This window comes from Nuphar pumila, chromosome 12 (assembly GCF_984573655.1).
Source record: "Nuphar pumila chromosome 12, dmNupPumi1.hap1.1, whole genome shotgun sequence".
Lineage (NCBI taxonomy): Eukaryota > Viridiplantae > Streptophyta > Magnoliopsida > Nymphaeales > Nymphaeaceae > Nuphar > Nuphar pumila.
The window spans coordinates 13,228,615-13,240,557 of NC_143260.1; the positions used below are offsets into that span (position 1 = coordinate 13,228,615).

Below are 11,943 nucleotides of genomic sequence, written 5' to 3' on the forward strand. Positions count from 1 at the left end.
TTCGACTCCCTGGGTGCAAGTGGTAAGCCCATGTAGTTTTACACTGCCGGAACAACGACCCTAGGTACGGGAGGCAAAGCTAGGTCTCTGATCTTGGGGGTGGTTTTTCTCCATGTAAATATCAAGAAAAAAATAGACTGATTGTATATATGTTTTGATTCTTTTGGAAAAGTAGTAGCAAGGAGTAAAAGTTGGGGCAAAATGAGGTGTGAGCATGACCACTTTTTGTGACACATTGGCCACAAATATATAAAAAAAAAAAAGCAACAGTTTTATTATGTTCCATTTATTTCTTCCTTTTTTTTTCCTATTTTAACACTATTTGTGGGTTTTCTTCAAAGTGTTCTGGACAATTTCATATATCTTTTTAGTAAAAAAAAAATATCAGTCTTTTACTTCTTATTTTTTTACATTAATTATTATCCATGAAAGAGTTTTGCCACCAACAGGCCTGCCAATGTGCAAGCCCAAAAGAAACACACACACAAAATCTTGCTCACTTAGGGTTTATCACAAGGGTGTGTGAAAAGCTGGCCACAAAACAAAGAAACAAGTGCTATATATGTCAAGATCACTCAACCAATTGGTGTGGCCAACAGCTGATGGATTATCCAACTAAAATATCAGTTACATCAGCCACTTTAGACTCACTTTTTAAGTTGGTTTGCTCTCTTTTCCATAACCACTGTTAGGATAGGACCAGTGCTTTTTTTTTTGTTGGATTTATTACCCGAAGAAACTGCACATAGCACAAAGACCCGGTTGTGTTGGGTCAGTCTGTCATACCTATTGTCATTGTACCAGCAGAGTAAAACTCCGAGGACAAGACCCTTGCCCCCGGGGCCTATGCTATGAGTTGGCTTGCGCAGAAGGGTGACGCCCAAGAGAATCAAACCTTGACTGCCCGTCAAACAGCCAAGGCCCCACCCCCACTGTTAGGATAGGACAGTTTTTTCAAGAACTCTTATCGGGATCCGAAATAAATAGATTTGGATTCTTCTCCAAATACAACCTGGAATGGCCTGATCTGACCAAATCACATGGAACTCTATTGTTTTTTCTTTTCTTTTTTTTAGCTACTTTTCGTCATTATCATCATCATTATCAAGTCTTATCCCAACTGCACATTACTCGCCTTTCTAGTCTTATTTGTTCATTTTTTCCTATTTACAATACAACTTTAATTGCAGTATAATCTTGTATATCACTTTCCATGGCCTTTTCGTTAGCCTTCAATGGTCTTTCTCTCTTCTTATCATTTACATTATGTCAACCTTTATTAGAAGAAATATAGATATTAGATACTAGGTACAATAAGTTCTTAGTCAGGGGTGCAAACGGGTCAGATTCTGGCTGGATCCTTTCATATCTGAATCCAAATCCAAAATTCAAACAGTAGATCTAAATTTGGATCTGGATTCGGATCAGATCTTAGGAGGTCATATTGAATCCCAATCCAAAATACATATGGTAATACTGGATACGGAAAAAATAGAACAAAACAGGCTATTTACATGTGAAAAATGCACTTGGGTCAGATTTTGATTTGGATACATTCTATATCTAACTTAAAATGCTGATATGAATTTGAACCAGATCCAACAAGTGATCCAATTGAACAGATCTAAATCTGATCCGGAAACCACATTCGGATTTTACCTAAAAGAGACCCATATCCGAAGAAACATGTTGGACTCAGATCGGATATGATCCAACCATATCCGATCTGTTTGCAGCCATATCCTCTGGTCCACTAGTGATTTAGATAAACCCAATTTATGCTTTCAAAAATATCTGAACATCTAGCATGTACAAAATGTAAACATATAAAAACTACAAAATACGTAAAAGATAAAAATAGTGTTAACATGTTTTATGGTGCTGACCCGTGCTCATTTGGGGATAGGCTGGACAACGGACCGGGCCTAGGCCCTGTTTAGACCGCCCATGGGCCGGGTTGGGCCTAGCCGGATATATATACAAATATATATAATATATGTATAAACTATATATATTCGGATCGGGCCGGGCCGCCCAGCCCATTGCTCACTTCTATTTGGGGGTTAATCCCATTTACAATTTCACTACAAACATCAACAATAAAGAGGAAAAGTGCATGTATTGAACTAGTTGGAACATCCATTTGCAGATAAAGTCATAAAGAACAGATTATCGTAAGGCGTTTGTGGATAATTAAGGTCCTCTAGTGAAAACCATTTAGATCTATATCTGTTAACTCATACCAATGCAATCCTGCGTAGAAGGTCCAATAAGGTCATTGGGTCAAAGCAAGAAGGATCCAATGTTTACCCCAACTTGGACATTTGTTACAAGATTTTTCCTCACTGAGGAGAAAATTTGATACTCGTCGAATTGGCTCTTTATATGTATCTGGGCATGGCCCTACGTGAGAAGTGGATATAACCAATAACTTGTCAGACCCGACCCATTTGCATTTCCAGATCTTGGTATCCAGCCTGTTGTTATTGTTCTTTTGGTCCCCACCATTATCCTGAAGAATAAGATGAGATTGCAAAATGGGTTGGGCTGATCAGTGCAATATCCCATTTCTCCAGAGACGTGGGATCCAAAAGGCACCAAAAAACAATCATTCGGGTTGTGGGTCCCAGATCTCATGTGACCCAAATCCACCATCCATTAGTCAAATAACGGACCGGCGTGGAGGCCGGCGCGCGTGTGATGGTCCGACCCAGAAATTCGCACGCGAGACGCCACGCGACAACGAACACGTGACAAAAAAGAGGGGGGCGGCTCTGAGGTCCACGTCGGACCAGCACAACCGAACCATTCTCCCACGTGTCGATCTTCCTCGTGCTCATGCGACCCCAACGCAATCTTCGCCGTCGGATCGATTATGTGAGTGGGATCCGAGCTGTCATGCCACGTTAGCTTCCCGTTTCTTTTTCTTTTTTATTTTCCCTTTATACAGATTACTCCTCCGTTTCAACTCCTGCTATGAAGCGTATCGGCAGCAACCTAAAACCGATCCGTGATGTTGCATGGGTCGGTTGGTCACTTTTTTTTAGCTCGTTCTTATAACCAATTGAGCCAAGTTCAAGACAACTTGTTTACAAAAATAAAGAAACAAAAAATCTTTTTTAAAACCTGAAAATAATAAGATTTTATAAACTCTCAACTTAACCAAGTTTGGATCAATTCTTCTACCAAATAATTAAGTACATTCTTTTCAAGTTGTTAGCAATAGGATTTGAACTCTAAACTTATTATTGTAAGCAAAATACTTCAACCATTTGCGCCCATATAAAATAAACTTACTAATTAATGAGCTGAGCCCTGCAAATCCCTTGTTCCTCATGTTTGGCTTGTTAAGCTTATTTTACCAGTTGAAACGAGCTCTTGACAAAAACTCTATGAGCTTTACCCCTTGCTTTGGCTTGTACAAGGGGTGATGCCTTTGGAATTTGAACCTAGACCTCGCCCATCCCACTGTACCAAATCCCTTTGGGGCCGTATTGCTTTTAGTTTCTAATAATTAAATAATTATTTTATGAAGTCAACGTTGTTATTTTATGTAATAATGTAAGGTGAAAAAAAAGGCGTTTATTAGGCAAAGAGGCGAAGGTTTGAAGAGCCTTAATTAGAAGGTGCAATGTGTGGTCAACACCAAAGTAAGGGTTGAAGTGGCCACCAACCTAAATTCAGGTTGAGTTTGGTTTGAACTTTGAAGTAACCGATAGGAATATTTCTTTGTTCACGGACCCTGAGGTAAAGGTGTACCCTCAAATGACCGTACTCCTCATAGATTTACTTTGAGATATGGTAGCCTTTGGAGGAAAAGTCATCAACCTTACTGCACCCACCATGCATGCTTATCCCAGAATGTCATTTTTGACCCCCCTAAGACTTCCCCAACGGGGGGGTTGGCTTTGTGATATTAAGTCTTAAGCTGCTAGGCAGGAGGTCTAGGTTCAAACCTCAGGAGGGTTACCTTTGGGCAAGCTGGAGCGTGGCGATTCTCTAAGGGCAAGGGGTAAGCTCATAGAGTTTTAAGCTGCCAGAATAGTCACCGTAAGTATGGTAGGCAGAGCCAGCACAGCTAGGTCTCTGATATCCTTGATATCCTGTGGGTGGTTTCTCCGTGTAAATATAAAAACAAAACCCTAAGGCAAATTCCTGTTGGACATGACTATCATCATTTTAAGTGGGTTTATTCATGATTCATTTATTTGACATTAAGAGAGAGAGAGAGAGAGAGAGAATATCAGGTTGTGGCCAAGCCAATGTTGTCGATCGGAATTGACTTTGAAAATGATTCAAGAATCTGCCGATTTTGAATCCAACCAAATCGATCCAAATCAGTTGAATCGGGCTTTTGTAGAATCAATTTTGAGCCGATTCGATACAAATGGGCAGATTCAGGGTTTAACAATGGGTTTGGAGTTGAAATCATATTATTCTTAACTTCGAAATAATGCATTTTTTTATAAAACAAGCCAATTCACTTAAGCTTGGTTCAGCTCAGCTGAGCTTGTTTGGTTCATTTACGAGCCCTAGTGACCAATGAGATGAATCCATAGACCTTCTCTCAAGTAAGGAATTTTTGAGAGCCATGGTGTCTGCTCATGGATGTGTTTTTTTCAAAATTTATCACCCAAAGCAATCATGTTTGGGCTCAAAGACTTGGTCGCGCTGGCTCAGACATACCTAAGGTTGTCAGCTTTGAGGCGTAAAACTCCGATGCTAGAAACCGTCACCGGAAGTCCTACACTGGACTTCAGCTTGAGCAAGAAAGTGACACTCGCAAAAATCAAACCTGGATGGCCAGTCCAAAACAGACTAGACCCCACCCCACTATGCCAAACCCTATCTGGGTTCTCCTCATGGATGGTTAGTCATTCAAAAGTATTCATGGACATGTTGGTCATTTTCAAAGAGTATATGAATACCCCTCTCTCTCTCTCTTATATTATATGCGTTCAGTGGGAAACCCCTGGGTCTTAATTACAGATATTCGTTAGTTATTTTAAAACTGCTTTTGTGCATGTGATTTCTGCAATCCCTGTTTCCTTGGTTTGTTTTTGCCGGTTGCAAACAGCAGTGCCAACCAAAGCATATATGTTTTTGCCTTGAGACCCTGCTGTTTCTTCCTTGGGCCATCAATACAATACAATACTCTCTCTCTCTCTCTCTCTCTCTCTCTCTCTCTCTCTCTCTCTCTCTCTCTCTCTCTCTCTCTCTAGCCAAAATCATGTATGTTCGTGCCTTAAGAGCCTAGATTCTCCTGTTTCTTCGACCAACATCTCTCCCTCTCTCTCCTTCTTCAGTCCCTTGACCAAGTTTTCCTAAAGGAAATAAATCTCTCAGATCAAAATTGAAGGATGTATATCAAGCTAAGGTTCTTCAAACGCATCCGCCGCTTCATTCGGAATAGCGCGGACGCCAAGACGACCCATTGCACCTCCCAACCAACCATGGCTGATGAGGAGAGCACCGGCCAGAGCCAAGACAGGAAGGAAGAAGAAGGAGAGGAAGTTCCTGCTGAGGAAGGGTCAGCTGCGTTGCAGAGATCGGTGAAACAGCTCCACTTTGGTGGTCCGGAGGAGAAGGAGAGAGCGGCCCTCGTGATCAGCAAGCTGGCGAAGGAGGATCTGCAGATGAGGAGGTCCCTCGGTGTTCTCGGAGTCATACCGCCGCTCATCGAGATGTTAGGCTCGAAGTTTTCCGGTCACCGGACTTCGGCCTTGCAGGCATTGATCGAGATTGGTAATGGCAATTACACGTAAGTCATTGTTTAATCTGTTGTTTTCTGTTTGCTCAATTTTTGTATTTATTTATGACATAAAGGAAACCGCACCTGCCACAAAGACCTGATCCCCTTGGCTTAGCCTACCATACCTACAGTAAGACACCAAGACCCTGTCCCCAAGGCTTATGCTATGAGTCGGCTTGCACAGAGGAAGAACGATCGTGGAATTCAACCTCACTGCCCGTCTAACAGCCAAGGCCTCACACCACTAAGCCAACCCTCCTTTGATCCTTTCTGCCCATTTTTCTTTACATGTTAACGTAAACAGATTTTTTTTCAACTTATTACACAAAAATACAGCACTGGAACTGGAAATGACAAACCTGATTGCGCAGGTCATTTTGCCTGTCATACTTACAGTCGCTGTATGTTGTTTGGTAGCTCCAGATGTCAAGCAAGGGACTCGGGCTCGATGTGAACACAGTATGGGCTTGAGGGGCTGTACCAAGTGTCTATAGGCTAAGTTCCTAGGGTCACTGGGTCAAGTGTTTGGTTTATCCCAAAGGGCCTATGAGTTTAGCTGTATGTCCCCACATGGATTTAACAGTCTGACGGTACCCAGTTGGGCTATAAAATATATTTCACCAGATTTGTCCAAACTCAAAAGTCATTGAAGACCTGACAAAATGACTCACTCAGACCCATACGGCTGTTGGACGTACCAGCCAAGGCACCAAGAGTAGACAAAATTGACTCTCTCTCTCTCTCTCTCTCTCTCTCTCTCTCTCTCTCTCTCTCTCTCTTAAAGTGGGATCCCCAAGTTAGGAAAATTATTGAGCACCATCATTGGTGAGTTTGGTGCCATGCACGAAAGTCAAGTAGGAGCCTGACTTTCTCAACAATGAGCAACTCTTAGAAGAAAATTCAGTGGGTGCTAACAACTTCTAGGAGATAGGAATGAAAGGTTTGTGACTTTGTGGCAAGAAAAACGAACCCACCACCTGCCCTGCATGGACCCATCAGGAAAGGCACCATCCTTGTCTCCATTATGAATTGGGTCCACAGGTGGTACGCTATTGCTCGCATTTGGTGCCACTCATATGGTGGACGGCCAAGGAGTCGTATGCCATGCAAACAACCCTAGAGCATCTTTGTACAATTATGTGCAAGGATTGTACATGTCACGAGAAGGAAGAACATGTCATTTGTATTCAGGGGGCATTTGATTCACGGAAAGGCTTGGACAAAGACATCATGTTCTGTCCTGTCTTGTGCGCAGACAGTCCTAAACAAGGATGACAGACACCACTTTTTTGGATTTTTTTTTTAAGTGTTCAGGGTGTCTTGTCCTTCCCTGGTCTAAGGGGGAGGACGGAACACTCCTGGACACGAAAAAATATCCCAAAGGGATGCCTTTCAAAAGTGTCCCTTCCATCCCATGTTTGCGTGGGGGCGACACTTGTGGGCCCTTTGCATTGCAAGGATGGTGGACACCATTGTCCCCAATCAAATGTGCATTCACTGGATGGAGTTCAATGGCACTTGATCACCACATTGTTGTAATTAGGCCCATTTATAGCAAGCGCTTAAGTGGGTGTCCGTTTTTTTATGCGTTTTCCAATAATCAAAGTTGAACAACTTGTGAATGTCACCAAGCTGATGGGACAAACACAAGTTCTAAATCTACGGGTACCATCCTTTGCCGTAAGGTCGAAGCTGGGTGTCCTCCCCGACGGGCAGGGAAGACCTTGAGGGTTTTACCAATCGGAGGCCGGCGAATGTGCCGTTTATGGGGGTTTTTCCCCTTGGATTACCCAAAAAATAAAAGTTGAATATGAGTTCCTGTAAACTGATGTTCTTCCTAACTGAACAGGGCAACTCCTGTAACCATTGTTTAAATTCAATTCCGCCCATTGCAGTTTGTACAAAGACAGTCCTAGAAAGCAAATTCATTCAAGTTGTGCTATAGCTTGTCCAGCTATTGCTTGAAGAAATCACCGACACTTGTTCCTGTTAATTTATGAATCCCTTTGTTAAACCCTGCATTATAATGGGCATGGCAATTTCAGAAATGATATAGGTATCTTGAATTCCTGACCCGCTCCAATGCATGATCTAATCCAACAAATTTTTTTTTTTTTGAATATCATACTATAAGAATTTTCAGTAAGGTTTATGGTGGTAGCAGAGGCTTGAGCCGATAAGCTCTATTTTTTTCTTACATGTCATTCCAAGGTTTCTTCCTTTATAATGGGGAATCGTCTCCTTTTAGTTATAAGAAATTTAAATATATTGGGTTTTGGGGGGCTTTGAGAGTTCTTTTGTTGGCATTGTATTGCTCACTTTTGTTAATAGATTTTCTGTTCCTTCACCTGTAGATGTAGCGTTGAGATCGAATCACGTAAATCTTGTACCTTTTCTACTTTATCCCTTTCCTTTATCGTGTTTGTGCTTCATTTTGCTTGTGTGTGTTTTTTATTTATAATCCGAAGAATCAGCATGAAGATCTGGTCGCACTGGCTCAGCCTACCATACCTATGGTCATCGTGCCCGCAGCCTAAAACTCCAAGGAGGCTAGGACCCCTGCCCCCGGGGCTTATGCTACGCATTGGCTTGTGCAGAGGGATGGCACCCATGAGAATCCAATCTACTGACCGTCTAACAGCCAAGGCCCCACCCCACTACGCCAACCCCCTTGGGGCAATTTTGCTTGTGGTTGCATGACAAGAAGAATTTGTTAGGTTGCCTAAATGAATGCATAAGTTCATGCTAAATAACCCTACTCTTAAAAGATACATAACCTCAGTGCCCTTCTTTTATAACCAAGGGAGATATACAGCCACAAGAAAAAATTACAAGTTACAGTTTTTGTGTTACTACATTTGGATTATGTGTGGTTGTTTGTTTTAATTATGGGCGTTTTGTAATTAGTTGTTTGAATGATATCTGAAAACACCAATTGCAATTTACAGGAATAAAGCTTTAATGGTGGTGGCTGGAATCCTTGCTAAGCTATCAGAGCTTCTCCAGGAGGAGCGGGACCGACCATGGAAGCAAGAGCTAGCAACCCTCCTGCTATCAATTTCCACACTTGCTGATGCTCAAAGCTCGATGGCATCGACTCCGATCCTCTTGTTCCTAGTAGACGTGCTTGATTCGAAGGCCGAGGATGAAAAAACAATGCAGACATGCTTGGCATCCTTATACAATGTCTCCACCATTCTGGACAATTCAGAAGCTCTAGTGCGTAATGGTGCAGTCCCCACACTCATGAAGTTATTGTCACAAGAAGACTGTGCAGAGAGGGCCCTGGCCACTTTGGGCAACTTGGTTGTGACTGTGTCTGGGAAGAGTGCAATAGAGAGCCATCCCATGGTGCCTCATAAGCTGGTAGAGGTGATATCATGGGAAAATAAACCCAGATGCCAGGAGTTGGTTGCTTACATATTGATGATTCTTGCACATAGGAGTCCACTTCAAAGGGACAAGATGACAGAGGCTGGCATAGTTCCTGTTCTCCTAGAAGTATCACTATTGGGAAGCGCATTGGCTCAGAAAAGGGCATTGAGGATATTGAGTTGGTTCAAGGATGAGAAGCTAACAAGCACAGCCCCACCACACTCAGGGCCACAAATGGCTGAGATATTACAACCAGGATCACCATTGAGTCTGCAAGAAATGAAGGAAGGAAGAAGAGCTATCAGAAAGATGGTGCAAGAGAGTCTTAATAAGAACATGGAATCCATTATGAAGAGGGCTAACGCAAATTGTACCAACCCTCCTGCTGCTTCAACAATGAAGGCTTTTGTGATTAGTACAAGCTCCAAGAGCTTGCCTTATTAAAAGTCCTAATTGTGTGAACAAGAATTGAGCAGGTAGCTTTGTGATATTTAAGTGTCATTAGGATTATACTCTTCTTGGCAATGCATATCAAAATCTGAGTGCAAAAAAATTGTCAATGAGAGCAAAGGTGTACAAAGAGGAAAGAATAAATAAACCTAAGTATCTGGCCTTTGAATCAGGTAACTGGACTCATGAATCATGAACATGGAGGGAAAATAAACAAACCAAAATTGGTTTGAGCATCTTTGACTTCTGCAACAGAATATGGGGAATAGAAAAATATATTGCTTATTTCCTTTGACACAGAGATTTTTGTGTTTATTGTTTTATACTTTATAGTCAAATTGCTGATCTGATAAGATAGAAAAGAATAAAAGTCTTAGAAAAACTAAAATAATGAACCATGGTTGTCGTCTTTGCTCTAAGACAGAAGTTCCTTTTTTATGGGTTTAAAAGGATGAACCAATACGTTTTGTAGCCACATGTATAAGCCAGCGGTGTTTGTTAGTTCCAAAACTGAATCTTGGTTTAGATCATTCATTTATAAATCTTATTTTGGAATTATTCATATGTGGATCTTAGATCTGGTTAACTTGATCCAACGGCATGCACATGCAGATGCATTACAAGTTATATGCAAGAACTTTTACGTTGTATATCTATAGTGGGCCTTAAAGGGTTATTTCTCGTTAGATTGAATGTTTTTATTTTTAGGAGTTTATGGATATTATTACCATTTGAAAGACTTGGATCTCAAATTCGAGGGAGATCTGAGGATCTGACCCCTTTTCCCTTTATAAAAGGGATTTCAAATCTTTATTTCCTTAAAACTAGTTTAATCTTATTATTTTGAAAGCAAGTAGGGATGGTAGTGGACCGGGGCGGGGGACAAGGTCTCCACCCCTGCCCTGTCTCAAAATCCGAACCACCATCCCTGCCTCCATCCCCGCACAGGGATGGATTTTAACCTCCACCCCCCCCCCCTCTATCCCCGGTCAAAATGGGGGTGAGGTGGGGCAGGGTCCGTTTCTCCTCAGTCTATAGTCATCCCATGAAGGATTGGGGGCAAGGCGGGGATTGTGACGGGGATGGGGCGGGGTGGGGGAAAGTGCAAGTCCATCCCCGCAGGGGGATAGATTTTAACTTTTCATCCCTGCCGCCATCCCTGTTTCATGTCCTTCATCTCCGGTCCAAACGGGGCGGGGCCCCATTGTCCTCTGGTCCACTGCCATCCCTAAAAGCAAGATTGACTTGGTTCGCACCAGCGAGGGCTCTACTCTACTCATCTGGTAGGGGCAACTCGTGAAGGTTACCAAGTTAAAGGGACATCACAAGTTCAAAACCCATGTGTGTGTCCTTTACTGTGAAGGCAAAGCTAGGTGTGCACTCCCAAGTGGGCAAAGGAGACTCAACTTTTTACATCAATGAGCTTGAGTGTGAGTGAAGTGATTTTTCCTAACCATTAAAAAAAACTACTTGGTTCACTGCGCCTCATAAGTAGGACTAAGTGTGCAATCCTCGCTCAAATACAGGTTGAGGCTGAGCTTGGTTATCCTGGAAGTGAAGTGGCCACCATTTCCTTTTAGGGCCTGTTTGTGTTCGGTAGCTGGGATGGGTGTTTATGGAGTTTATGCATTTGAGGAAGTTGAAGCTGAGGTGGTAGCTGCCAAATCCACCCTTTAGCGTAAATACGAAGGAGAAAGGGTCTCACTTTCCATCCCAAATGCATAATCGGCCATCCCAGCGCCGAGATTCCAAACAGGACCACAATGGGCGTTTGGCCAAGATTTCGCCTTGGGAACACCAAATGCATAAACACCCCCAGATTCCAAACAGGCCCTTATATCAATTTGAACCCAATAAGCTGAAAGATGATTACCATTTTAAACTTGGTAGTGTTAAATTGTGCCATCTAAACTAGGGGTGGCAATTTCTGACACGACCCGCCAACCCGCCTCTTAGGCGGGTTCGGGTTGGGCTTAAGCCAACCCGTTTAATAAACGGGTCGACCGGTGTAACCCGTTTATTAAACAGGTCGGGTTCGGGTTGGGGGTATGCCAACCCGCCAACCCGGCTGACCCGTTTAATAAACGGGTTAGGCGGGTGGGTCAACCCGCCAACCCGTCTGCCTGACCCGCCAACCCGTCAACCTGACCCGCCAACCCGTCTGCCCGACCTGCCAACCCGACCCGCGAACCTGAAAACCCGTTTACCCGACCCAACCCATTTATTAAATGGGTTGGCGGGTCGTGTCGGGTTACCCGTTTATTAAACGGGTCGGGTTCGTGTTTGCCACAGCTGACCCGTTTAATAAACGGGTCGGGTTCGGGTTGAGGTATGCTGACCCGTCAACCCGCCAACCCGACCCGATT

At 43.0% G+C, this 11,943-nt stretch overlaps 1 protein-coding gene across 1 annotated transcript; it reads left to right on the top strand.

Moving 5' to 3' along the window:
- The first annotated feature begins 5,360 nt into the window (after positions 1 to 5,360).
- On the top strand, positions 5,361 to 9,571 carry LOC149820042 (U-box domain-containing protein 45-like). The gene is made up of 2 exons (XM_089981730.1): positions 5,361 to 5,761; positions 8,701 to 9,571. Exons 1-2 carry the CDS (start codon positions 5,361 to 5,363, stop codon positions 9,569 to 9,571), a joined length of 1,272 nt encoding a protein of 423 aa, XP_089837856.1.
- Positions 9,572 to 11,943: the final 2,372 nt, after the last annotated feature.

What these genes read in the sequence shown, in the direction of transcription:
- LOC149820042 (XM_089981730.1), top strand. Translation starts at nt 5,361, where the DNA reads ATGTATATCAAGCTAAGGTTCTTCAAACGCATCCGCCGCTTCATTCGG. An exon ending in ATTGGTAATGGCAATTACAC is followed by an intron (nt 5,762 to 8,700) that starts GTAAGTCATTGT and finishes TGCAATTTACAG; the next exon opens with GAATAAAGCTTTAATGGTGG.